General features: G+C 40.6%; 2 protein-coding genes across 13 annotated transcripts; both read left to right on the top strand.

The window, feature by feature from the left end:
* The first annotated feature begins 340 nt into the window (after window positions 1–340).
* On the top strand, window positions 341–21,172 carry sec31a (SEC31 homolog A, COPII coat complex component). Of its 8 annotated transcripts, none has more exons than XM_067483432.1 (28): window positions 341–556; window positions 1,788–1,867; window positions 2,539–2,662; window positions 2,744–2,942; window positions 3,058–3,153; window positions 3,379–3,519; window positions 3,627–3,769; window positions 4,214–4,313; window positions 4,812–4,973; window positions 5,424–5,576; window positions 5,695–5,925; window positions 6,015–6,089; window positions 6,750–6,791; window positions 8,077–8,346; window positions 9,612–9,738; window positions 9,859–10,037; window positions 10,129–10,255; window positions 10,352–10,497; window positions 10,710–10,883; window positions 11,230–11,481; window positions 12,424–12,525; window positions 12,992–13,094; window positions 15,286–15,636; window positions 17,663–17,718; window positions 17,992–18,264; window positions 18,797–18,916; window positions 19,016–19,087; window positions 19,770–21,172. In XM_067483432.1, the coding sequence occupies exons 2-28, from the start codon at window positions 1,789–1,791 to the stop codon at window positions 19,947–19,949; spliced, it is 4,077 nt and encodes a 1,358-aa protein (XP_067339533.1). In that variant the 5' UTR covers window positions 341–556; window position 1,788; the 3' UTR covers window positions 19,950–21,172. The 8 variants fall into 8 exon arrangements, with proteins under 8 accessions (XP_067339533.1, XP_067339531.1, XP_067339530.1 ...); XM_067483430.1 differs by having other exon boundaries at window positions 15,286–15,681; XM_067483429.1 differs by having other exon boundaries at window positions 15,286–15,681; window positions 17,989–18,264.
* Window positions 21,173–23,962: 2,790 nt separating this feature from the next.
* Window positions 23,963–27,999, top strand: LOC137104025 (transmembrane protein 150C-like). 5 transcript variants are annotated; one of them, XM_067484826.1, is made up of 8 exons: window positions 23,963–24,073; window positions 24,308–24,534; window positions 25,615–25,668; window positions 25,763–25,798; window positions 25,882–25,949; window positions 26,254–26,381; window positions 26,479–26,656; window positions 27,223–27,999. In XM_067484826.1, the coding sequence occupies exons 2-8, from the start codon at window positions 24,461–24,463 to the stop codon at window positions 27,435–27,437; spliced, it is 753 nt and encodes a 250-aa protein (XP_067340927.1). In that variant the 5' UTR covers window positions 23,963–24,073; window positions 24,308–24,460; the 3' UTR covers window positions 27,438–27,999. The 5 variants fall into 5 exon arrangements, with proteins under 5 accessions (XP_067340927.1, XP_067340928.1, XP_067340929.1 ...); XM_067484827.1 differs by having other exon boundaries at window positions 23,963–24,129; window positions 24,316–24,534; XM_067484828.1 differs by having other exon boundaries at window positions 23,963–24,129.

Genomic DNA, 27,999 nt, shown 5'->3' with positions numbered 1-27,999 from the left:
AGTCAAATACATATAAAATGGAAAATTATTGCATCTATATATATATGTTCTAAACAAATGGAGTAGGAAACACGAGTACACGAAGAAGTACCTCAAAGTACAAGAGTCGACGTACATAGTTACTCTGCACCCCTGAAGTCATCATCATAATTCAGTCAAAAAGTAAAATGTGTTTTCTGCGCGTTTCTGCTGACATCTTCGTTTTGGGGGAATTGAAGAAATGTTAAACTTAACCAAAGGCAGCTGGTGTGAAGTTAATAATTAGTAATCTGAACGTTAGCATGGTGTTAGCATGGGGGGGGTACGTCGCCGGAAGTTGTTCTTCTTCGTGGCAAGAGGAGTTGTGTTGCTTAGTGCCACGTTGATGGAGACCAGTGGAGACGTGGATTTCTGTCTGGAGTCCACTGCTAGGACCCGGTCGCCAGCGCTTCTTGTGCGTTTCACGGCTGTTCGCCTTTGAGCAGAACGGAGAGGACACATTGGACTTCTGGAGGGTGTCTGTGTTTGTTTTGCAGTTTATGCGTGCGTTCATGTAAGAAGCAGCGAAGAAGAAAAGGTAAGTGGAGAAATTAGATCTCTGTGTGAAACACAGTTATCACACTGTTCTATTTCATTTTCCCTGCAGGCAGCTAGCGGGCTACAAATCCCCTCGGAGCTATATTAGTACGTGCAGTACAGTGTCTTAGTAAGCAAGTACAAAAACATTACATTTCATTTCTTGTACCCCGGAGGCTTTTGTTGGCATTGTTTCTTCCTTTTTCATCAGCTGTTAGCTTGCCGCTAGCTTGCTAATGTTAACCAATGCATTTCTGAAAAGTGCACCCAGTTTTCTGGGGACTTAAGTACATAATGAATTCGTAATGATGTCCAAAGTCTTTTAAAACACGGATCTGGGTGTTTTTCTTCATCAGAATGCGTTCAAAGCCATTACATTTCATTCAGAAAGGTCTTAAACGTGTTCTAGCCTGATATAGGCAGTAACGTTAGCTAGAGCATAATTTGAAGATAATTGTTATTTAATCTGGCTGGGAAACCCACGACATGGATGTTACAAACTCTAATTTTAAAACAATACGATATTTTACGCATCAACTCATTCACTTATTATTTTTGCTCTTTGTCCATGTCATGTCTAATGGTTGATCAAGTGTATTATTGGGAATATGCCAGAGATTCATGGCAAAGACTCTTGAATGCCCCTGCTTTCCAATCCAGTCTCCGTGTAGTGTTAATCAAAGTACACGTTCGTCTTTAACACTGTAGTCAGGGTTATTGTCGTAGCACAGCTGAATGAGGAAGCTGCTGCATACACGGTAGTAATTACTTGTGTATAAACCAGGGCCATATAGTTAACGTGACTGTCGGCCATCAAGCCTGTTTTGGCGCAGTACATGTACATTGAACTGGAGGTGAAGCGACCCAAACCTAATGCGAGTTCAATGAAAGTGATTGAGGTCAAAGTTAGTTATTGTTAATTAAAAGTGTACTGAAATCGGTCAATACTCCCTTAATTTTGAGTTATAATCCAGTTACACCTAGTTACAGGTGTTTGATGAACCTTTGTTTTCTTCATGAGCTGTAGTAACACAGGGCGATTATGACATTGAAAAGACTGTAATTTTGAAAGGCATCCTTCTGCTATGACTAAGTAATGCAGAGACGCTTCCCCTGAACTGTGGATTTGTCTCCTAAAAATTGTGTGTGCGTGTGTGTAAGCTGTGTCAGAATAATTTTTATAAGTTACTGTAACTGCATGGGGCTTTGAAATCATCCTTTATTTTTTCTAGGATGAAACTCAAAGAGATCAACCGCACAGCCATCCAGAGCTGGAGTCCTGCACAGCACCACCCCATCTACCTGGCCACAGGTACGGGCAAGCACCAACCAGCACAGGCCTGCTGTCTCTATTGCTGCTGCTGCTGTTATCTGCGGTTTTAATCAGCTCATTATGTCATTTTGTCAAGATTTCAAGCCGTTCATGGAGCCACTCACACATATCAGAGTCATGGAGCATCTCGCTTGTTTACCTTTTTAGTTCACTTGCAAATGACAACAAAAGAGAAAATGATGCTGCATTTGATATTTGGAGAAGTACATTTTCACACACTTATACTACGTAACACGACAGATGGATAAAACACAAAGTCACAAATGATTATTTGCTTTACTGGGTAATAAAAGTAATTCTTAACACTCAGCAAATAATTCTCACTCCTTAGCTGGCTTTTTAATAGGTGAGTTTAATAAGGCAACGTCATTTATAATGGGAGACATGTTTATGTTTTGGTTTTATTGGGACTAATATATAGCATGAATCAGTTCTGCATATTACAAAACAAAAGTAGACCTGCAAAAAATGGTTAATCTAATGTCATTAACTGCTTTTCTTTTTTTTTTTTTTGGCCAATAATTTCAATTCTTAAGAATGTGTAACTTTCAAACATTTTGTCCCTTTTGCTTGAAAAATGGCTTATTAGAAAAATAGTTTGTACTGTGACTGAGTGTTGTAACAAAGGTTGTTGTGTATTCTTTCTGCAGGAACATCAGCCCAGCAGCTTGATGCCTCCTTCAGCACCAATGCGTCCTTGGAGTTCTTCGAGCTGGACTTGGCTGAGCCTTCCCTTGACATGAAATCATGTGGCAGCTTCTCCTCTGCTCACAGGTAGAACAAGCTCCTCACCACAGTCGTGCTTATTTCCATATTCATGCCGCCTTGCATACATGGATGTTTTCCTCTCTGCAGATATCACAAACTGGTATGGAGTCCCTATGGAATGGACACCGAAGGTCAACCCTCCGGCGTCCTTATCGCAGGAGGTGAGAATGGTAACGTCATCCTGTACAATGCTGCAAAGATCATCGCTGGAGAAAGCGACGTGATAATTGCTGCGAGTGACCTGCACACGGGGCCAGTGAGAGCCCTCGACGTCAACCCATTCCAAGTATGATTCACTTAACTGCATTGCTGGTGATGTCAACATTACGTGATTGCACTCTGTTTGAAATTGCTGACAAATGCACGGACTCATTTTGCATTTCGTCCTTTTTTTACTGCAGACAAACCTGGTTGCATCAGGTGGCAATGAGTCAGAAATCTACATCTGGGACATGAATAACTTTGGCTCCCCAATGACACCAGGGCCTAAAACTCAGGTATGTTTAAATATTATAAACTACATTTTATTTTCTAGTATGTTTTGTAAATCTCTGTGATTTATTTACAGGTTCATTTGTTCTTCACAATTAGATCATGTCTGGTTTGGTAATGTCAAATATTTAAAATGTACACATAAATGTACACATAGAAACAGTTTTAGATGTAAATATTGCAGTAATCAATAAATAATTAATATTAAACTTAATCTTTTTGTCTTAAAGCCTCTGGAGGACATCAGCTGTGTGTCGTGGAACAGGCAAGTGCAGCACATCTTGGCCTCTGCCAGCCCGAGTGGCCGAGGTTCGGTTTGGGACCTCCGCAAAAATGACCTCATTCTTAAAGTTAGCGACCACAGCAACAGAGTACGTCGTTCTTTCTGCAGTAAAAAATGTTTTGTTTTTTTTTACTTTGTTGAACTAAATGTTGAACTAAAACAGGCTAATTTAATGTTTGTGTATTTGGTTTTTAGATGCATTGTTCTGGGCTGGCCTGGAACCCCGAAGTGGCCACTCAGTTGGTCTTAGCCTCGGAGGACGATCGGATGCCGGTCATCCAGATGTGGGACTTACGCTTTGCTACCTCTCCCCTCAAGATTTTAGAGAATCACACACGGTAAACACACTTGTCAGTGTGACCCTAAGCTAAGATTAAGCTGTCAGCTTTGCTTTGCAGCCTTTAAGGATAAGCCTGGTGATATTTTAGGTTTTCCTTTTAATCAAGTAGTCCCATTTCCAAATTTTCATATAAAAATTGCACAGTGCCTAATTCTGGATGATCTGGTGCTGTGATATAGGTTGAAATCCTTCTTTAGAGCTTCTTTGTAAAACAGCACTTGTCACGTTGATCTAATGCAGTTTGCATCTTCAGTAGGATGCACTGGCTTTGAAGCTGAGAACCACAGATTGGGTAGGGAAGTGGTGGTAGAACTGAGAGAATAACCTTTCAAAGGATTTTAATAACATTAATAAAAATATAAAATTTCGCCAGCCTCTTTTTTAATTATTAAGATGTACATATATTATGTTTAGATATAACTGTACTGCTTTTCACATTCAGGGGCATACTGTCGATCGCCTGGAGCTTGGCTGATCCTGAGCTGCTCCTGAGCTGTGGGAAGGACAACAGGATTTTGTGCTGGAATCCAAACACAGCAGAGGTAAAAGATTTACTGTAAATTAGAGATGAAATGATACCACTGCAAGTACGAGTACTTAAATGTGACTGCTCTCAAATACCAAGTACTAATGCAGGTACTCAATGATTGTGTACTACATATATTTTAAAAATGTAGTTGATATGGTTGCCGTAACTTTGGAAATCTTGATAGCTTGAACAAGAATTCAAATCATTTTCATCTACACATTTCTGCAGACTGATGTTCATCAAGAACAATTTCCTAAATTGCTCATACACTCTTTATAACTATTGGTGGCTTTTGTTGCTCATATTGAGCATTGTTGTTTCAAAGAAAATCCAAGCTTGCCATAAAGTTTTCCATAAAGTACATTGAAGATAGTTTTTATGAGTACGAGTACGCAAGCTGGTAGTGGACCGATACTACAACAGTAATTTTTTACTTTATGAAAGCAGATTACACCGAAAGGAAAATCTCCTCTGCCCTCCAGTGTCATAAATTATCCTCTTGTATCATCAGGTGCTGTATGAGTTACCGACCAGCAGTCAGTGGTGCTTTGACATCCAGTGGTGTCCCAGGAACCCTGCGGTGCTGTCGGCTGCTAGCTTTGATGGACATATCGACATCTATTCCATCATGGGAGGCAGCAGCCAAGCGCAGAGCCAGAGAAACGCTGACCAAGTAAGAACTAAAAAAAAAAGTAAGGCCACCGTGACAATCAGTCATCAGTGATCCTTTTAGTCAAGGGATGGCAAACTTCAGTTCTCGACAACTGCATCTCTGCTTGTTTTCTGACTATACGTGCACAACGCTTGTCTGCTGGCTTCTGATTAACTGAACAGACGTGATCCAGGTCACCAGCTGTGTGAAGCGCTAAAACAAGCTGGGCCAGCTTTTTGGGAACCACCATTGACCACCCCACTTTACACTTATAGCAAAGTACGAGGATAAAATGGAATTCGTTCTTTTTTATATATTGCAGCTGTTTAGTTGTTGTGTTTGATGCCTTTTCAGATGCAGTGTGATCAGTGTTTTGAAATTCGACGTCTGTTGAACTCAACCACCTTTATCAATACCTTTATCCGAGCTGCACGTTATTTCATCTGACTTTGTTTTGGATTTTTGTTAAAGATCAGCAATTCATTTGGGAACATGGATCCTTTTGGAACAGGCCAAACGTTGCCACCTCTGCAGCTGCCCCAAACTACTGCCCCTCCAGCTCCAGTGAACCCCCTGAAGAAACCACCCAAGTGGATCCGCAGACCTGTGGGAGCCTCATTTGCTGTGAGTCCCATTTTTTTAAGCTTTTTTTTTTTTTTTTTTTTTTTTGACATTAAGAGTTGTGTTTCTTTGTTTTCCCATTTCTAGTACTTAGATGTTTTTGCGTTTTGTTCAATCCTAGTTTGGTGGAAAGCTGGTATCTCTGGAGAACACAAAGCCGAACCCTCAGCAACCTCAACTGCCCACCTCACATGTCGTGCACATCAGCCAGGTTGTCACAGAAACAGCCTTTTTGAAGCGCTCCGATCAGCTGCAGGCAACTCTGTGCGCAGGCAGCTTCGTGGAGTTCTGCCAGGAAAAGATGGATGCAGCTGAAAACGAGTTTGAAAAGACTGTTTGGTCCTTCCTCAAGGTATGAAATTCAGAAGAGCATCTTTTTGTACTGCGGATTCAAATCAATAGCAGTTGCATTATTGTCTTCTGACTGTTTTGTGTTAACAGGCTAATTTTGAAAGCGATATCCGAAGCAAGTACCTGGAACTTCTGGGGTACAACAAAGAGGAGTTAGCTTTAAAGGTGAGATGTGGTTTCTACAGACATGGGTGTCATTGTTTGTACCCGTGCAGGAAAAGAAAAAGAAGAAACCCACAATTTTCTTTGAAATAATTTGAAACTGACAAAAGAAATAAAAAAATGTGGCTTTGCATTTTATTTTTGGTAAAACTGTCTATTTTAATGATACAACAAATGAAAATGACCAAGACAGATTTGTTAAAATAGATTATAAATAATGTGTGTGTGAAGCGTTTCTTGTAATTTGCATTAACAGATCTTTAATCTTATAATCAGTACTTTTTAGCCTTTTTAAATTGGAGAATTCTTGCATTGCTCTTGTCATTTTCAAGTAAAAAAATAATTTTGTCTATGTCTGTATAAATGCCCGATGTGATGCTAATTATATATGGGTTTAAAATATGTGAATAGGAATCTGGTGTTTGTCAGTCCATCTTCTGAAAACCTCACTACTGAAATGACTTGTTTAATTTTTAAAAGTTTCTTTAAAGCTTATGATCGATTTGATCGATAGTATTGCTGTAAATTTAATTTGTATGTACTGGATATACGTATTTTCCTCAGGTTTCTCTTGCAAAAAATATCTTAAAGTCAGCGAGAGTTCATTTCAATACTCATTTATCAAAGAGTCACTAACTAACTAATTGTTGTTTTTGTGGTCAGATTTCAGCAGCACTAGAGGAAAAGGCTGCAGATTCTCTGAAGGTAAGTTTGTTCCATGCAATACTTCATAGCCAATTTAGAAAGTACTTCCATCGCAGAGAATTCGATCAGAAATCATAAAACGGAGAACATGAAAACTTTTCCTATTGGCTAACAAAACTCAAAATGTGTCAAAACTTAACCAATAGAAGTTCTCCATACATGCTTTTTCATTCTCTGTCCACCATCTAAGAAACAAAGACCTCCGTTCTGCACATGTGGTATCCATTGAAGATGGCAATATGAAGGTATCCCATACATCTAGGCTGAATGATTTAGTAAACTTAATGGATTCTGATTTTTGTTTTTTAAAGAACAACATTGGAATTTAACAAGCAATTATTTAGAAGAGTTCCTCTTCTTCTATAATGTTTAATGCAAACAATTTTTTAGCAAACTCAGCAAACGGGGAGAATAGCTTGCTAAAGTCTGTCACAGACTTTCCTGTGTCTGTCCAGTTAGAAACGATCTAAATCAGCAACTGTCATTAACAGGTTGAATGTGTGTAAGTTGAAATCCTTTCAAATTTACCCATCATCACTCTCAATTCCTATAGATTTATTCCCGCTTACATTCTTAAACTGATGGTACAGCAGAACTGACCACTGTAGACAGTCAGTTCTTGACTACTCACTGTAGCCTAAGTTTTACATTTTGCAATAAGGAGGTGGTGAAAGTAAAGATAAAGCCTCAACTCAGTACTTCTCTTTTTTTTTTTAAACTGAGGAAGAGGAAGCTGGGAAGGGTGTTAACATACTTTTGATTGAAGCACACACTATGAAACGCTTTTGTCTTGATCTGGAAAGTCTTCCCACAGCAAGGTGCCAATGTGTTTGTCTGTCCATAAACCTTTTTCCTCCTCTGAACTTAAACGTGAGTCAAGTAACATGTTAAAGCCAAACTTTATACCGGCCGCTGCTTGAAAAATGCCTCCAGCCGGAACTCTCATCGCATTATTTTCCTCATCTTCATTAGACCAAAGAGCTGATCCTGACCCGTCACTAAATTAACTATTGTCTTGAGTCAATCCAGCAGTCATGCAGCACCAACGACCCTGTGCACAAATCCAGTGCATACATTACAAACACATTTATTTTTATTTTTATCATCATGTAATACAAAACACATCCTGACCAAAGAATTTATACATGACCACTGTTTGTGGTCCACATTTTCTCTAAAGCTCCACAAACTGCCTGCATATTAAATATTCACAAAATGTGCCTCCCTGCATTTGAAAATTCACTTATCATCTCTGACTGAATCCACATCACCCCTCTTTGTTCAGGTGGATGCACCTGCTCCAGCTGTCCTGCAGCCTGCAGCTGACTTAAGCCTGCTGCCGGCCGCCGACACTCCTGAGGCAGCATTCGACATGATCGCTGCAGCAAACCTTCAGCCAGCAGCCACTCTTGACCTAGATTCGCCTGCTGAAGCAGACGCTGAAGAGCTTGCAGAAGCTGATTCAGAGGGAACCCTCAGCAATGAACCAGAAGCCAACGTGGACCAGGTTCTCCCACAGGAGGAAATGGAGGAGGAGGAGATCCCATTGGAGGAGGTACACCTTCTAACTGCCTTCCTTCTGGAAGTCCATTTGTTAATCTTCAGTCGAATATAATCTGGAAGCTTTGGGTTGAGGTTGAATACTAATCGTTAGGGCTTAATTAATAGAAAGGGAAACAATTTAATAATCATTCAAAAGTTGTTATGGTAAAATAAAAATAAAACAGATTAAAATTGGAACAGTTTCACATTACAAACAAGAATTCCACTGAGCACATTTTCTATTTTCAGAATCAGAATCAGGAAAACGGTTTATTGCCAGGCACAGTTAAAAACGCTTAACACTACTTTTGTCCTGGTGTCAGGTGCATTCACATAATCTAGAATATAAAGTTAGAATGCAAAGTATAAAGTATGTACACAGAGACAGAATAAAATACAATAAAAATAAAATAACAAGCCCTAATGTGCTTACAGTCTGACATTAGCTAGAACCAACTGAAAAAATATTTTGGTTGCAAGCTTTGCTCTGACAGCTTATTAAGGAAACCAAAATGCCCCTGTAGTCTAGTGGCCCATTTGAATTGCTTTAAAAATCCTGCTTATCATAATAAACACACACACACACAAGTCATTGAAATTATCTTGGTTGATTAAACCTTTTCTCAGGACTGTGAACACACACAGACTGGATCCATCCCTGTATCAACACCTGCCAGTGTCTACAGCCTGGTGGAGTGAGAAAAGGATTCAGGACTCACTGTGCATGACGGACGTCTCTCTGAATCCGTGTTCCTACATTAAATCTGAAAAGACGTCCAATCCAGTAATTGACAAGACCTGTGTGAAAGCCAAGCGGATCGTTGGTGTTTTTAGATCCCACACTCAATCCAAACCGAAAAACTATTAGATGGACTGTAAAAATAGTACAAACAAGAGAGTTTCTTTGTTCTCCACAACCATTTTACTCCTAAATTGTGGAGAGGTAAATGCTGAATTGTGTTTTATTTTTATTTTTTTTACTCCATGTGTTTCCTACACTCTGAGCCCTCAGATCTCCCTCATCCCACCTCTCGAACATGGTTCACTCGATGTCTGTAAGACATTCATGGTCCAAACAGAGCATTGATCAGTTGTGTTTTGGAGTCATTGTAAGCTAAATGGTGAGGGCACGTTTCCCTCTGTTGCCCAAACGTTGAATCCTGTTGATGGTGGTCACCTTTTTCGATTTTTAATTTCTAACGCTTGCTATCATGCAGAGCTTGAGGGAAGTAAAAGACCAAACAGTAAAACCTCATAAGATGTTCTCCGGTGTTTTAGGAGACCAAAGCAGCAGCAGAGGAGGAGCTAAGACCTGCTGAGACCTCAGCTGGAGTTCAGGAGCCCATGAGGGGCACAGCTACAGCCCCTGCCCCTGCAAGAAGAGTCAGTCTCAGCATCAGTCAAGGTGACAGCTGTTTCAGTGCTACATGATGTTAGTGAAGCTGATGGTAGTTTTGTGTGTGTTGTTTGCTGTGATGTTCAGATTTACAAAATGACTTATTATTTGTTTTTCTTTTCATGTGAGATGTGGATGGGCTGATCACTCAGGCTCTGCTGACCGGAGACTTTGAGGGAGCTGTTGAGCTCTGTCTCCACGACAATCGGATGGCGGACAGCATCCTCCTGGCAATAGCGGGGGGGGCCGAGCTCCTAGAGAAGACCCAGAGGAAGTATTTCACGAAAGCACACGGCAAGATAACTAAGGTGAGTGATAACCGTAATAAAGACAACCTTCACTGAGCTATTATGAGTTAAGAACTGTAGTTATCAGTGATAACATTGTTTTGTCCTGCAGCTGATCAGTGCAGTGGTGATGAAAGACTGGCATGACATCCTGAAGACGTGCGACCTGCAGAACTGGAAGGAGGCCCTGGCTGCCGTCATGACGTACGCTCAGCCGCAGGAGTTCTCCTCCCTCTGCGGTTAGCTCCCATTTATATTACTGTGGGACATCAGTACCTTCGTTGTATTTAATCTCTCAGCTTTATTCTCTCTAACTGAACTTCTCTGTTTTTCAGACCTTCTTGGGGGAAGACTTGAAGCAGCTGAAGATGCTCAACTGCAACCCCAGGCCTGTCTGTGTTACATATGTGCTGGCAATGTAGAAAAACTTGTGTCTTCGTGGACCAAAGCGCAAGATGGACACTGTCCACTCTCTCTCCAGGTGTGTGAAGAGAGACACTTTTGCTTAATTTCCCAAACATGAAGTCACATATATTTTGGGGCCTCTTGCATGAAGCATCACATTGTTACGTCTTTGGTCTTTGTGAACTCCAGAGAAAAAAAATCATGCATAGTTTCACATGCATATACCTGCACACACGCACACACATATATCTACACCAATGACCGTGTGCCGTGTCTCCATCACTCTAGGACCTGGTGGAGAAGGTGGTGGTGCTGCGGCGCGCAGTAGAGCAGACACAGGGCTCTGGTCCTGCTGCTGTCGGCGTCCTCCTGGCCAAGAAGATGAGCCAGTATGCCTACCTGCTGGCGTCCCAGGGCAGCATGTCCACTGCTATCACCTACCTGCCCGACAACACCAACCAGGTGTGTAACACAGCTGCCTGCGTAATTTGCTGTTTGAAAGTTACACTTTCATTTTTGAAACATTTTCCGAAGCGATGCCAGTACTTTGACTTACAATATCTGACCTGCAATACCAGTTTTATAAAGTTTATTTTGAAGACGATTATGCTGTATTTATCTTTAGTTTGATTCACTGGCCTTAAACAGAAATTGTATGTTTCTCTCCCTTTTTACCTGAATGCTGCAGTAACTGTGAGGCCATGTGTCTGTTTACTTACTTCATGGTGAATGTTAAAGTGTGGGCTTCTCTGAGACAATCACAAAACACGAACTTAAGTCCACCTTTCTCTGTTACTCTTCCGTCCAGGTTGCCGTGCAGCAGCTTCGCGATCGTCTGAGTCGAGCTCTGGGGCAGCAGCCGGCGGCTCCTGCCGCTCCAGCGCAGACCCGGAGAGTACAGTCGCAGGCGCCTGCTCATCAGGCTCAGCACGGCCCAGGGCATCAGCGCCATCCGTTCACCCCTCTCCAGCCCACCATGGTGCCTCAGGCCACTGCTGCAGCTCCGCCACACGTGCCCACACCTGCCTCTGCCCCATCACAGCCGCAGTATTACCAGCCAGTACGTTCCGATCACCTGTTATGTTTTTACCTGTTTGTCACTTTCGGGTTCCAGGTTTCCATTTCAGTTTTTCAACAGGTTTCTAAAGCTGCAAATGCACCTAGTATTGTTTTCACTTATGGCAGTGTCATGTTGGAACCAGGTGCACAAGCATAATTTCCACAGTGAGACATAAACGAACATGGATACAGTACATTAGTAACATTAGTAACATTAGTAACATTACGTAGATCTGCCTGTGGCAACAACCATAAAGTAGAAGTACAATTGTTTTAATCCACGTAACGAAAACCGCAGCCATTAGTTATGTTATTACTGTTTGCTTTAGTTCACCACAATAATCATTGTTCATATCAATATTTGATCGCATGTACTTTACCTGTAAACCGTCATTGGCTATGATGTTTTAGTCATTTCATAAAACATAAGTCCTCAATAAACTTTACAAAGTTTTTCTAAGTATATTAGTTATACATAAATATTACATAAATGTACATTTAATTTGGGATTTGCAGAAAATTGTATATATTGCACAACTGGATAATTTAGAAAGGTTTTATAATTCAACCTAAACCTATTAACAGTGAAACTGTGTAGGTTTGTCACCTTTTTATTAAACTGCACACAACTTGCTTTGATTTAGTGGGAAATACATTCAGCCTGTTTTGTTGAAACTTTTTACACATCAGATTTGTTTTAACTTTAAAACTTTGGTCTTTTGTTCCTCTACAAACGTCGCCACACCGTGAACTCTATACACACTCTGTGCCTCACACAAATATTTATGCAGGGAGATTAATTCTACCATTGTTTGGGGTCTTTCTGCACAAACCTTCCTGTTAATCGAGCCCTGTCCTCTCTGTACATTGTGGCGGTGTGTGGTGTTTTCCCTCCTGGTACTCCGGCCATCATTCGTATGTGCCGTGTGTCTGTGTGCCTTAGGTCAGGGCTGCCTCCACTGTCACCTCCTGGAGTAACCAAACTCCCACAGCCCTTCCCAATGTCCCTCCTCTTCTTCAAGTAGGCAACACTTCAGACCAGCAGGTATATATATACTTCAACACCCACTTTGCTGTTTTCACCGATAGTTTGGCACAAAGATTACGCTTATTATTTTCACTGATCGAACTGATACATCAAACTTCTCGTATCTACAGTGCTATGTCTGTGGTAATGCCTTACCCCATCACCACCCAACCTATTGTTGATACTGACTGTTTCATCCGTCCCCTGTGATGCATTCACTGACTCTCATTTGCTCTGCACCCTGGGTATTAACACGATTATTGCATGACTGCATAAATCAGTTATCACTCTCTGCGTGCACCCTGTTCCCGTCTGAACTGCAGTGGTTACATTCATTGTATTTGTGAAGTTTCCCTCTGCAGCTAAACGTGACTATTCTCCCCTCTGTGTGCATCGCTGCTCACAGTTCTTCTGTTGATCAGTGGACACAGTGGATCTTTTTCTTAGAAACTTGGCTTCACTTTTCCTTTTTTTGTTTTTGCAGGTGGAGCCTTCAAACTCCATGTATGGGATGCCCGCCTCTGGGATGGCTGCTGCACCTCCAGCCTCATCCCCTCCTGCATTCCTGTACTCCCATCAGTACCAGCGTAAGTTTCACCAACTCTATAAGCTACCGAAGCCAAAGAGATAGATTTGGTACCAGAGAACTATTATCAGCAGCAGTTAGTTTGCTGCCATTTGAGCAGTTTGTGTTAGCGTATACAATCATGGCCAAAAATATCGGCACCCCTGCCGATAATTAAACATACTTTAAAAAACCTGCAATTTTGTCAGAAAATGCACCCGTTCTCTCAGAAAATTGTTCCAATGTTTTGGTATTTACGTCCTTATTGATTTTGTTTGCACTGGAACAACACAAAAAAACCGAGAAGAAAAAGTCCAATGTGATACAGTTACACACAGAACCCAAAAAATGCACTGGACAAAATTATTAGCCCCCTTAACGTAATATTTGGTAGCACCTCCTTTGGAAAAAATAACTGAAATCATTCGGCTCCTGTAACCATGGAGGGTTTTCTTACACCTCTCTACTGGAATGTTGGACCACTCTTCTTCTGCAAACTGCTCCAGGTCATTCAGATTTGAAGGAGGCCTTCTCCCAACTGCTGTTGTGAGATCTCTGCACAGGTGTTCTATGGGATTCAGATGTGAAGTCACTGCTGGCCATTTTAGAACTTTGTTTGGAGCCTATTCTGAGAGCTTTTTGAAGTGTGTTTTGGGTCATTGTCCTGCTGGAAGACCCATGTCCTCTGGTGGAGACGCAGCTTTCTGACACTGGCCACTAAAACTAAAGTTCTTTGGTAATGATCAGATTTCATGATAACATTCACACAGTCAAGGCTTCCAGTGCCAGAAGCAGCAAAGCAACAAAACGTCTTTGAACCTCCACCATGTTTGACTGTAGGTACTGTGTTCTTTTCTTTGAAGGCCTCATTCATTTTTCTGTAAACAGTGAAATGATGTCCTTTACCAAAAAGCTCTACTTTTCACAGTCCACAGTACATTCTCCAAGAAGGATTGTGGTTTTGGCTCACACATTTTGCCAAACTCCAGTCATTCAGATGGCAACAGACAGCGCGAGCTGACACTGTTGGACCCTGTGTCTGCAGATCAGCTGAATTTGTTTGGAAGTTATTCTGGGTTTTTTGTTTTTTTTTTATCCACTATTCGAACAATCCTTCATTTTTTGCTCCTCCGTCCACGTCCAGCTACAAGTTGTCAAGTTTGACTTTTCTTCTCTGTTTTTTTTGTGTTGTTCCAGTTCAAACAAAATCAATAAGCACGTGAATACGAAAACATTTTCTATGGGAACAATGTTCTGACAGAATATAAGCTTGATATTTTTATTTTGAAACATAGGTACCACTGACAGACAGAATGCCATACTAGGTATAAGCGGCTCCTTTTTGCAGTGCATCTGTGGTTGTACAAACAACAATCACTGTATTACTCACGCAGAAGAAAACTTGATTAATTTGTTCAGCACCTATAAATCTGATTAGAATTTTTTTTCCTTTTTAATTGCATGTATGAAGACTTGTCCCTATTTAAATTAAATTAGTGCAAAAGTTTTTGTCACCATAACAAATTATTTAGAAATGACCTGAAAAAACAAATTATTTTTTGATGAAGGAACATTTGTACTAACTAATTGTGCATTAAATATTATATTGTTGTTGCCATTTGCCATTTTAAAATAGGAGGATGCTAATTTTAGACCCAACTGTAAATGCGTAACCAGGTTTCCAATGGTGTTTTTGCAAGTGCACATGTGCAGGACCAAAGGCTGCAGGCAAGTTAGAAAGTCAGACTGCTGTAAACTTACAATCTGAGTCATGCTTTCAACAAACGCCAAGGATAGAGGACGAACCAAATGACTAGTCTGTGGCATGTAAATTTAGATTTACAGTAACTAGGTTACTACACTAAATAGGGAAAAAGTGGAACCACGTCTTTGTAGGAGACATGGTTCCATCCAGATGTGGCACACAAACATCACACAGCCTTTCCCATCTCTCTTTTTTTTAACATGCAGACAAGCATTTCCCTTCAGAAATGTTTGACTCCGTCATATTTGATCTCTTGTGTTGTTGTACACTGTAACAGTCACTAACAGACGGTGAGAAAAGCATTTGTTGAATAACTTCTTGTTGAGTAAAGTTTAGCATGCACTGTGCTCTAACTTGTGTTTATCTCTGTCCTGTTCCACGATGCAACTTTTACAGCATGCAACAGTTTCTCACTAACAGCATCTGTTGTTTCCTGTGTGACTCCCAGCCTTCCCCCAGGTCCACCAGTACCCACCTGGAGCTGGTGGGGTCCCTATCTATCAGCCTCTTCAATACTCCTCCTCTGCTGCTCCCCCTCCTTTTCACCCGGCAGAGCCCTCGTCTCCCGCTCAGCCCCCTGGCTTTCTTTCTCAGTACACACAGTTTGTCCCCTCTCAACCAGTCCCTTCAGTCTATCCCGACCCACCTCACATCAATCAGTGCCCATCCTCTTCTGCTCCTTTCTTTCCAAACTCCTCTGCTTTTCCCGCTCCTGTGTCCTCGGGAGAGTCTTTCCAGCATGGCGGGCCAGGATCTCCTGTGTCGTACATGCCTCTTCCTCCATCGAGTGGAGTCTCAGGTACACAGCTTGACCCTAAGCTGATCCCGGCCTCTCAGAGAACAGGTCTGCATGGCTCTAATCAATCTTTACTGTGATTGTTGTTTTATACTCACTCAGCCTGAATTTAAACACACATTTAATTTCCATTAGTAGATTTCCGGCAATAACACTCTGTTAAGTTTATTTGTATAAAGCTGCAGCTGGTAATTTAGCACAGTGCTGCCTTTGAGTCGAGGCAAACATTTCCCATCCTTAAGATTCTACAGAGAAATTAACCTGGTGTTTATTTTCATTTCCGATTAGTGTTTTCTATTTCATTTTACCGATTATTTTTAGATTTAATAAAATGTGAGAAAAGAAAAAGGTGCTTGCAATATTTTGCAATACTAAAAGAACAAATGTTCTTTGTGCCTAATCAGTTACCAAAATCACAGATATATTTATTTAACTCTTAAAAAAACTTCACATTTTAATATATGGCTCTTGCATGGCTATACTGACATAACAGGGGGAGATTGGGATTATATTTTAAGTTTAGAATTGTTTATGGAATTTTGAATTGAAAACAAATCTTTCCAGGTTTTTCTGTTTGAAATCACTCAGGGGCTGATGGACCGAATCGGTGAACTTTAAGCTGCAGTAAAGATGACATTAATGTCATCGCGCTAAATTACACAACATTTAATCCGGGCAATGTTTAATTATCATTCAAGGCGGCTGCTTAACAAATCAAAAACATTCCTGCAGACTTTACTCCACTCCTGAGCATTTATTTGCAGTATATAAACCCTGAATAAATGGTTTATAACATATTAATGTGACGTTGTAGGGTGACATAAGTGTTTATTAATATGTCTGTCAATACCCATAACTCCTCCTCTGAGCACTCATGAAGAAATGCTGCTCTCCGGACACAAAATAAATGACAATATATTAAAGTATTATAGATATTATAAAATGTTCAATCGTTCAAGAAGATGTAACTGCACAAAACTGTTGTATATTAATCAGTGGTGGTATGTAAGTTGGTACATTTACTCAAGCTCTGGACTTACAAGAAAAATTATAAATTAGTACTTTAATTTGCTATTTTGCTACTTTTAATCTGCTACAATTCCGAGGAAAACCTTTTCACTTTTAACTCCGCTACGTTTACTGATACTTTAGTTACTTGGGACAAACACATTGTTTTTAACATATATATATATATATATATATATATATATATATATATATATATATATATATATATATATATATATATATATATATATATATTATATATTATATATATATATATATATATATAATCACTTAATAAGTGTTGATGTGTTACTACGGTTCAACCTTAGTACATAAAGTAAAAATCAAATCTACTCAGCTGATGTTTTTTGTTCCACACCAAGTCTCTACAAGTCTCTCTTTGTCCTTGGTTTTTGTTCATTACTCCAAATAGTTTTTTTTGTCATATTTTTCACCATTGAAAGTCAGTTTAAATTACTCCCAATAGATATTTTTTCTATTTAAAATGTTGGCTTTTACTGGTGTATATTTGCTTTTTTATCAGTATTTAAATTATGACTTTAGGTTTGGAAAAGGTTCTCTCATGAAATCTGAAACTTAGATTTCTGCAGAAACCGTATTTGTGGCACATGAGGAACAAATCTGGACTGAACATGTACATTCATGTTATCAACAGCTTCAAGTTTATTAGTGTTTAAAATTATTTGCTTTTAGCAGTAACTTAGTCGGCTTGATGTCCAGAGTAATTGGTGCCTATGTTTTTTTTGTTTGTTTGTTTGTTTTTTGTCATTTTTTTGGCAAATACTTTTTGGCAAATAGTATTGAGTTTGTGTACTTCTGCCACCACTGCCATTAATGACCACTTGAATGGATCTAGATTTACTATATAATGTTACAAACCATTTATTAAACAACTCCTAAATGCCACATGGGGTGGGCTAAAGTACCAAAATAGAAAGTGGACTCTATCCAGTTCGTGTGAGTGAATAATTAGGATTATTTTTCTACTATTTTTCTGCAGGGCCTCAGAATGGCTGGAATGACCCTCCGGCCCTGAGCAGAGCACCAAAGAAGAAGGTAACTGTGCCGACCAGAGTAAAAACCTGCATTCTGGTTTAATGTGCAAACACTTATTTTTTTAGAATCAGTCAAGCTTTCTTCCATATTGGTTCTTATTTGATTGTTTGGGTGATTAAAACATATAAATAAGATAATGGGGGGGAAATGCAGCTTCAGGAAACGGGAAACATTATGTTCATCTATATTGTGCTCATCTTTCTGGATCCACATGGCAAATGGAGACAAAGATGAGGATGTTTTAAATGAAGCTTGTGTCTCCTTATTAAGCAGGTTCCACAGAACTACACCCCTCCTGCCCCTATCACTTCTCCAATTATGGCTCCGCTGGGCGCTGACCCTCAGGCACAGCTGGTGTCACCTGGGGTCCCTCAGGCCATGGGTCAGGGCCCACACAGTGCCCATGTTCCCTACACAACCATGCACCAACAGCAGCAGCAGCAGCAGCAGCAGCAGCAGCAGTTCACCCCTCCATCCATGAACCCTGCAATGCCTAAGACCAGTATGGAAGGTGCACCAGGAGCTCCCACTGGAGACGTCATACAGGTACACAGATTTAAAATATCCTCAGTTTTCTGTGTTTTAGGTGAAGAAGTAGCGATTAAAACGGACTCCTTTCATATTTTTTTCTAGCCTGCTGCAGCTGTTTGATTGCCCAGGTTTCACTGCCCCCAGAGACAGCCCTTTAAAATGTGCATTATATGCTGTGCCAGAGTAAGCAACAAGGGCACGGTTATTTTTATGCCACCATGTGGGTGACAGCTGTAGCTGGAGGCATCATGTTTTCTGGTTGTCTGTCCGAACCTCCAATTACTGTGAATGCAATATCTCAGAAATGTCCTGATGGATGCATGTAAACTGCAACGTCCTTTGGTTTGCAAAGGTATACAACCGCAATGCGATAATTCTAGTTTGTCTTTTGCCTTTGTTAGATAGCAGGAAACATGAGGGCACAACATTACAACCGCGGCCATGTGGCATGCACAGTAATCATTCAGCTGACAGGGACAAAGATGCAACAAAGAGTTTTCTTAAATCAAACTCACACCCACTAATTGCTTTTGTTTAACCCTTTTAGCCCCTGCAGTCCATCCCAGCTGAGAAGATCCTGAAGAAGCCGATACCAGATGAACACCTGGTCCTGAAGACCACATTTGAGGGGCTTATCCAGAAGTGTTTGGCTGTTGCCACTGATCCTGTGAGTTCACTTCATCTAACGAAGACAGCAATTAAATATTTACTTACCAAGGTGGTGCATCGGGTATGATAACACTCTTTGTTGTACTCATTTTGACAGCAAACCAAGAGGAAGCTGGATGAAGCCAACAAGCGCCTGGAAGCACTTTACGATAAACTCAGAGAGCAGACGGTGAGTTTGATTTAAGATGCTCTCACAAGACCCAAGGACACTTTACATGATGACAACAAGTAAAAGGCTAAAGTCACACAAAGAGATTTATTCTTAATTATTATGTACATATGAGCTTGTCATGCTACACTCTGTAACATATGACTCTGCCCTAACACCCTTAGATTGGAAGGAAAAACCTATAAATGGGGGAAAAAAACAGGAAGGTCGTAACAAAGGCTTTGATAATATTTTTTGGAAAAACTGGCTGGAAAAGTTTATAGAGGTGTTATCCCACACCTTTCTGCAAATATAAAATCTGTATTTATCAAGTGTGGGTCATGTTTAATTAGGATTAATTCAAGATATTTTAAAAGCTATTAACAGTTGGTCCCCAGCTTTAGACTCTTTTTGATCGTATGCTTCATGCAGGCCTGAAAAGTACCTTCTCTGGTGTTAAAAGACTCATAAAATGTCTGAAATTGCACTTGCAGAACATGCAGTAACTTTGTAAATGCATAAACTGTATCTTTATGCTGGTGCTGTGATTATTTTGCTATTATTTCACTTGCACATGGGAAACTCAGGTGTTTGGGTTTCTGAGGAGAGAAATTTCCCCACATCGTTCAAAACAAGTGTTTTGTAAAAGTTCACGAAAGAGCAATTTGACTTTTAAGTAACACTTTGCTGTTCTTGTCTCCAGCTTTCTCCCGCTATCATAGGAGGACTGCACAACATAGCCAGGACCATAGAGTCCCGATCCTACACAGAGGGCCTCAACATTCACACCCACATAGTCAGTAACAGCAACTTCAGCGAGACGTCAGCGTTTATGCCTGTGCTCAAGGTGGTGCTGACACAAGCCAACAAACTCGGAGTTTAAATTAGAAAACGTCCCAGCTTCTGAGTCTTTGACCGGAGGACCGCAGACTGGACAGTATCACCGCAAATATAAACTGGTCTTTTGTTTCACGGAAAGCTCTAACTCCTAGTGATGAAGAATTCGGAGATGTGTAAAAATACTGCTAAATTCTTTATTGTGCCATTTGTGTTTCCTGAGAAAACTCAAGCCATCGTCTCAGTCGCACTCAGTGGTGAAAGTAAATCCTGAGCCCTGTAAAGGCAAATGCACACAACAAAGGGCTACAGACTGACACTAAATACTTGTTTCTAATGAAGCCTATAGCCATAAGGATGATCTGAATATGCAAAAATCCTGTTGAGAAGTAATTTAAGTCAACAAGTACTAGGACAGAACAGGTTGAGAATATTGGAAAATGTACAAACTTCATTTGGATGGTTAAAAAAATATGTTGGATACCCAGGACTGAAAACAAATCGCAAATGGGAGATTCAGGAATTTTAGAGGCTTTTCCAGCTGATTGTTTTCAGATTATTAAAATAATAGTACTCAGTGTAAACAATTAAGGTTTTGTTTTTTTTTTTTAAAGAATACTGAAAACTGTTGTTAGGGCAGTGCAACATGCTTTTGGCACAACCACGCAATCATTTAACAAATGTTAGCTTGTTAATCTTACTGTTTGTGCACAACAACAAAGCTCGGATCCAATATGATCCATATGTAAACACATTTCTCTTTAAAAAACAAGACCATGCTTTATTTCTACATATAAATGTATCATTGCTTGCTTGTATTTTGCAGTAGATCTGCCTTCCACATTGATTTAACATCAGGAGATAAAATATGGATTGATGACACGTGATATCAGCTTCATTTTTAGACTCTCACGAGCATTTAAAGCAAAATGAACGCTTGGAGTATTGTATTTTTTTTTTTTAGGTACCACACAGGACCTTTATTGGTACTCTAACCCCGTCTTTCTGCTTTTCCTGACTTACTTTCACCACTGGTGTCCCTACATCCAACATGTTGGACCAATATGTTGTCAGTGTGTGGGATATGTCAATGCAAAGCAGTGCAGTCCTATTTGTCCAGGACGTTTTAATGTGTTTTTTTTATTCTTTGTTTTTCTTAGTATAATCACGAGGCTCAACAAAGTGCAATGACACCTTTTTAAAACAAGACTTTGCTTTTATGGAAATTTGAAATGCATGCTTAAATAAAACGCTAGCATTCGTCTTTAATGGCATTCGAAAGTTATTAATCCGACCTCACAAAGGAAACTGGAAGGAGACTTGTACTTGATTTTCATTCCAACTACAATGAGGGCATTAGTCTGAGTGGTCAACCTCCATTTATGTTGTTAATAAAACAAACCAAGCCTTTGAATACATGCAATATTTTCAATAAATAGTATTTATTTGATGAGTTCTTTTGATTTGAGTTGCTCTCTAGACTATTTTAAAGGGGATCTTTGTTTCAGGTGGATTCCGCCCTTATTACAGTCATTTGTCAATGTATTGTTTACACTTTGCTGAAATTGCAGCTGTCTTATTCAGCAGCCTTCTGTTCATCAAGGTGATCATGTTCTCTCTTTTAATCCAACTGCAGGACTGGTTCAAGTGCACTGATGACTTGTTTTAAGACAGTAGTTCGTAGCGATTTCTCTGTTTCGTCTCGCTCATGCATATAATGTGACCAAAACAACAGAATACATGTCAGTATAGTGCAGGTCAACAGCAGTACAAACTGCATCTCCCAAAGTGATCACACAATTGATTCAATCACTCTCTAAATCAGACCCTGAACATCATCGCCGCCATGAAGGGAGACTTATTTCAGGGGGTTTAGCTTGGCGTACCGACAGTAATGGTAATGGAAAGTACTGTTACACATGTTTTACAAGTCAGAACCGTTCCAGCAGGATTGTATTTGAGTGTTTCCACTACAGTTCAAAGGAAATTGTGTGTTTTAGTCCACTACATTTATCTGACAGCTTTAGTTACTTTGCACATTTAGCTTAGCACATTTTGACATTTTATTGATTAAGTGCCTCACAGCATAGAAAAAGATGTTAGAATTAGCGCCATGTTTAGCCGCTGCAACCTTAGTGATGTTAACAATTATAACCCATTCTTGAACTGGAGCATTTTGCAAAAAGAGTACATTTACTTTTGCTACTATAAGTGTTTTTGTGCAATCAATTCTGGTGGGTGGGTTTTAGTTGGTTAAGCAGTCATCACAGGGTCAGTGGTTCCAATCCCAGGCCTTCTTGGTTTCACCTCTAGTGTATAGTGCAGTGGATGTGCCACAAATGAGCCTACTGAGAAGTGAAGGCCAGTGTCATGGCAAAGAAGTGAAGTGAAGTGAAGCTTAGGAGCAGGGTTCAAGTTGTTCTACCTTGGGTCAGATAGGACGAGAAATGGAGTAGGAGTTATCCTGAAAGAGGAGTTGGTGAAGAATGTTCTAGAGGTGAAAAGAGTATCAGACAGGTTGATGAGTCTGAAGCTGGAAGTTGAAGGGGTGATGTTCAATGTTGTGAGTGTTTATGCCCCACAGGTAGGATGTGAGTTAGATGAAGTGATGCAGAGCATCCCCAGAGGTGAGAGAGGGCTGATTAGTGCAGGTTTTAATGGACATGTAGGTGAAGGGAACAGAGGTGATGAGACTGTGATGGGCAGGTTTGGTCTTCAGGACAGGAACGCAGAAGGACAGATGGTGGTAGACTTTCCAAAGAGGATGGAAATGGCTGTTGTGAACACTCTCTTCCAGAAGAGGCAGGAACATAGGGTGACATCTAAGAGCGGAGGTAGAAGCACGACATTTGTAGTCGTTGTAGACGTAATCTGAAAGAGATCAGTGATTGTATTGACTGGTAGGGGAGAGTGTAGCCAGACAACACAGGATTGTGATGTGTAAAATGACTCTGGTGGTGAGGAAGATGAAGAGGACAAAGGCAGGACAGAGGACAAAGTGGTGGAAGTTGAAAAAGGAAGAAAGTTGTGTAGTTTTCAGGGAGGAGCTGAGACAGACTCTGGGTGGTTTGGAGGTGCTTCCAGATGACTGGACCATTACAGCTAATGTGATCAGGGAGAGACAGAATACGTGTGTGTCAATGAGAGGGACCCAGGTGGAACTGTGAGGTTACAGGGAGCAGAGGTGAAGAAGGTGCAGGACTTTAAGTACTTAGGGTCAACGGTTCAGAGCAAAGGTGAGTGTGGAAAAGAGGTGAAGAGGCGAGTGCAGGCAGGTTGTAACAGGTGGAGTAAGAGTGTCAGGTGTGTTGTGTTATAAAAGAGTATCAGCGAGAATGAAAGGAAAGGTGATAAAGACGGTGGTGAGACCAGAGATGTTGTTCAGCTTAGAGACAGTGGCACTGAAGAAAAGACAGGAGGCAGAGCTGGAGGTAGTAGAGCTTAAGATGTTGAGGTTCTCTTTGGGAGGGACGAGGATGGACAGCATCAGGAATGAGGACATCAGAGGGACAGATCATGTTAGATGTGTTGGAGATAAAGTCAGAGAGACCAGATTGAGGTGGTTTGGACATGTTCAGAGGAGAAACTGTGAATATATCGGTAGAAGGATGCTGAGGTTGGAGCTGCCAGGCAGGAGGTCTAGAGGAAGAGCAAAGAGGAGATTTATGGATGTAGTGAGGGAGGACATGAAGTTAGTTGGTGTGAGAGAAGAGGATGCAGAGGACAGAGTTAGATGGAGGCACATGATTCGCTGTGGCGACCCCTGAAAGGGAACAGCTAAAAGGAAAAGAAAAAGATATATTGATAGATATAAAGATATAGATATATAGATAGATATAGAGATAAATAGAAATAGAGATATAATTTTACCATTAGTCACACATGATCACCACTTTATGTTACAAGTATTTTTGTGGTGTCTTCACTTCACTTGTATCTTCCTAAATCTTTGTATTCGGTTAAATGTTTAATTTTAATAACGATGTGTTGTATGAGGCGATGTCTTCAATAAAAGTGTTTCCTGGTTTAAAACTGCGCGTTTATTTTGAAGGACACAAACCGGAAACCTTGTCTTGTCCACGGGCGTTATTTGACAGCAAGATCCACCCGTCTCAGTTTGTCCACTATCTGTTAGGACCAGCGTCAACAGACCGGGAGAATGTAGACGAAGTAAGTGTCCACCTAGACACGTTGGACCGGGGAGACATCGTCCACAGGACGGACAGGTGCGGTGTGTTTACTGCCAACAGGAAGAGGGAAAACGGAGGGGAGGGGGGAGTATGTGCACATGGAGACGTGTTGTGTTTAGTTGTTGTCTGACAGAGTTACACCACTACCTGCCTGTTGTAACGGTTCGTGTAAAACCCAATCAAGGAATTATTTATGAATGGTGACTAAATTCAGTTTTCTAGGCCGGATCATGAAGGGATTAGTGAACCGGGAACGGAGGCGCCTCCCCGTCCCCGCCACGTACTAACGGTCTAACGGTCAGACGCAGAAGGAAATCAACAGAAAGAGCCACATTTGAGAAGCGACTGTACAGTTAGAGGAGACACGATGTGGAATTTCAGCCCGTGGGCTCTTCTGCCTCCCATCTACTCCGCGTGCACAGCTGCTGGACTGTGGCTGGTGTAAGTTCTGTTGATTGCGGAAGTGTTTGTGTTGCCTTTGCTGGATCCCTGAACACACCTACTGCACACAGGCCAATGGGCCCCAAGCGAAGACTATTCAGGGTTTTATTACTGTATTTTTTTTTCTCATATTCCAGCTACATCAACACTATATAGGGTTCTCCATGTACTTTTATTTCTGTGCACAGGATTGTTACTATGGATACTACTCGTAAAGCTGTGGTGCAGTTTTTGAGCCAGCAGCAACGCCTGCACGTTCTTTTTCAGTTTGTCACTGACATATGGACACAGTGACTACAGAGAGCTGCAAGTAAACTTTGCAAAGAGGAAGTAGTGATGAGACAAAATGACACACAAATCCAAAAGATTCCACACTTCAAAGTGATGCAGCAACAAAAGGTGCAACAGACAACAATGCATTTACTTTTAAATAGTAATAGTGACTAGACTATGACCGTGAATAGGTGCAAAACAATGACAAGTGCACACACGCCTCCAAAAAGCCTGAAGTACAAAAGAGACAAAACAAATGCAAAAGAAGGGAAAAAAATGGCACAAGGACATAAAACAGCTGAAGTGACACAAAACTAGTAGTAAAGGTAGAACCAAGATTTTTTTATTCATAACATGAATATTTGACATAATATTAATGCACACTGAGCTAGTACACATGTTCCTTCATCAGCAAAGAAAGTTAATTGCAAACTTTGACACTATAAAATTGTATACACTCCTTGACTATTGTTGTTACACCTGATGATAAAAGAACATTTCTACTAGTTAAATCTGCATTATTATGATGCTGTTTAAGGTTAAGTTTGCATCCCCTTCAATGCCATTTCAGTGAGGGGGGGGATATATAGTAAAATAAAGACAATTACATATACTGCAAGGGTTTACATGATAAATTAAAAACAATACTTTGAAATTGCATTTACTTTCTTAAAGTTAAACATTGTGCATCAAATATTATGTGGATGAGAAATATTCTTTCCATTTCAAAATAAGAGGACAAAAAAACAAAAAAAAGACTTTACATAACATATAATAATAAACGTGTATTTTGGTGCATGCTAACAGATACTTTGTCGCTGTTGAGAATAAGAAGATAGTTCCCCTGGGTTCACAGCACTGGTAAGAATTAAAGTACTATTCTGTACATATATTGTACAAGTATTTTCATATCTCAGTAAAATTATTCTTTTTTTTTTTTTTGGTTTGTTTTTAGGAGAGGAAATGGATCCTTATATCCTCCATTCATTAGGTAAACACATGACATTTGTTTTTAACAATGGAAGCATATGTTTCTCGTAAAAAGCAAGTCGATTTTTTTTTTTCTCTTTGCAGCATTGCCGGTAACTCTCCACCAGAAAGCTGCATCTTCAGCGAGGTCATGAACCTGGCAGCATTTGGGGGTAAGAGCAATGATGCCGGAATTAGATAAAGTTAGTTAGTTTTTTGTTTTTTTTTTACAGCAAAGATGTCCACAGCTAACATGTAAGCAGGTGGTATTCCAGCTACTGTAAATATTGTAAAGATTACTTATGAGTAAATTGGAGAACGCTGTAAATTATTTAAAATCCCACTGTAGGTGGCGTTTAAGAACGACTCTGTATTTGCCGGAGGCCCACTGTTCCCGAACCACATGTAATGAGATAATTGGTTCCATTAAACCAGATCTTCTTTACGTGTTCTCCGTTGGTTCCTTCTCTGTTTCAGGGTTCATTATCGCTTTCCTTAGATACTTTCAGCTGAAGCACAGAATCAACGTAAGAGGGCTAAACATCACCAGTCTGGTGACCTTCTCCATTGGATGCTTTGGAATGACACTCATTGGAAACTTCCAGGTAACAGGTGCATCAATGACGCGCTTCATATTTTATGGTTGGATGGCAGTTTGTGGATGAACTTGGAAGGAACTGATCTTTAGTATTTTGGTTTTAGTTATTCAGCCAGAAGAGGACTCATAACGTGGGCACCTCCATGACATTTGGACTGGGAACAATGTTCTGCTGGATGCAGTCGTACCTCACCCTGAAAGCCAACCTGATGAACGAGGGGAAGAAGGTCGCCATCATTCGTTTCCTGTTGTCTGGCTCCGTCACTGTCTGCACAGTGCTCTGTATCCTCTCACTCAGACCAGACATGAACACATTGCTGTACATTACTCCGGACGTGTTCTACACAATGTCAGAAAATATTGTAAATCAAAACTTCCCGAAGTCTAGGGTGATGTCATCAAATTGCTGTTTTTTGAAAATGCCCACATTAAGGAGAGCTAGTTTTACACATGGGGAGTACTGGCTACTGCTGGCAGTCAGGGATTAGTACTAATATATGGTAAATTGCAGTAGATTAGTACAGTGTAATTTGTGTGTGTGTTTGGACCTCGAAGGCTAAGGAACCTCACTGTGTCTCACTATTAAACTTGTAGTGAGGCACAGATCAGGACGAGGACCATTATCAGGATTTGAGTGTTACCTTCAACATAGAGTCTTTAAAGCTGGTCAGATGAGAAGGATGAATGTAGCCAGACAAAGAGAGACCCTCTATGAAAACGTGCCACGGGAAGCTTGAGACCTGATACTGGGGTGACGGTCTTATAGCATGATGCTTTCATTGACACGTTCTCTTTTCATGTCCTGTCACTCATTCATTTTCAGTTCCACCTTAACTCACGTGGTTCAGACCCCTTGCTGTTGTCTCAGGGCGTCCGCATGCCTGCAGCTCGATGCCAGTGGGCGCTGGTCATGTTCTTCCTCATCTTTTTCAGCACTTTCGTCGTAGAATTCCGTCACTACCGCTTCAGCGTAAATGTAACGTGCACAGAAAACTCTAGACATCCAGTTAGCACAACAAGAACCTTCTCTGAGGTGTCCGGATCTCAGGTGGACCAAATGTAGGGATGTCTCTCTGCTTCACATTTACAGAGCTTTAAAACTTTCCGATGCCAGTTACATTGACTTTACTGTTAGTGACACATGATCACCTCTTCATGAATGCATGTTTGAATGTAGCTTCATTTTAAATCTGCAAGTATTCAACTGTTTTATGAACCTAAAATTACTATATTGTAATTGTTAAATGCTGCCTTGCACATTTTGCTGTCAGTATGTGTAAAAATCCAGCACTTTTAGTATTGTGCTTGTGCCTGACTCCACGACACGCACCAAGTTGTTTGATTGTGTATTGAGTTTAATGTTTGCTTTGGTTTTATATATTTCATAATGATCTTTTTGCTATTAACAGATAGTTGTTAATTGGCAATACTTTTGATACTCCGCACGTTGATTTGCCATAAGTTTTTAAGCCTGATGCCCGTCCTGCTGCAACCCTCCCAGTTTATTTGTCCGGACTCGGGACCCGCACCGAGGAGGCCCTTAGCGGCTGGGTGTGGCCACAACTGGTGGGGTGGGATTTGAACCCGCCTTCTGCATCCCAACCTTAATAAACAGTTATACAATA

The sequence above is a fragment of the Channa argus genome, chromosome 18 (genome assembly GCF_033026475.1).
Source record: "Channa argus isolate prfri chromosome 18, Channa argus male v1.0, whole genome shotgun sequence".
NCBI lineage: Eukaryota > Metazoa > Chordata > Actinopteri > Anabantiformes > Channidae > Channa > Channa argus.
Note: the sequence above shows the minus strand (reverse complement) of the source record. Positions and strands in the feature narration are given on the sequence as shown.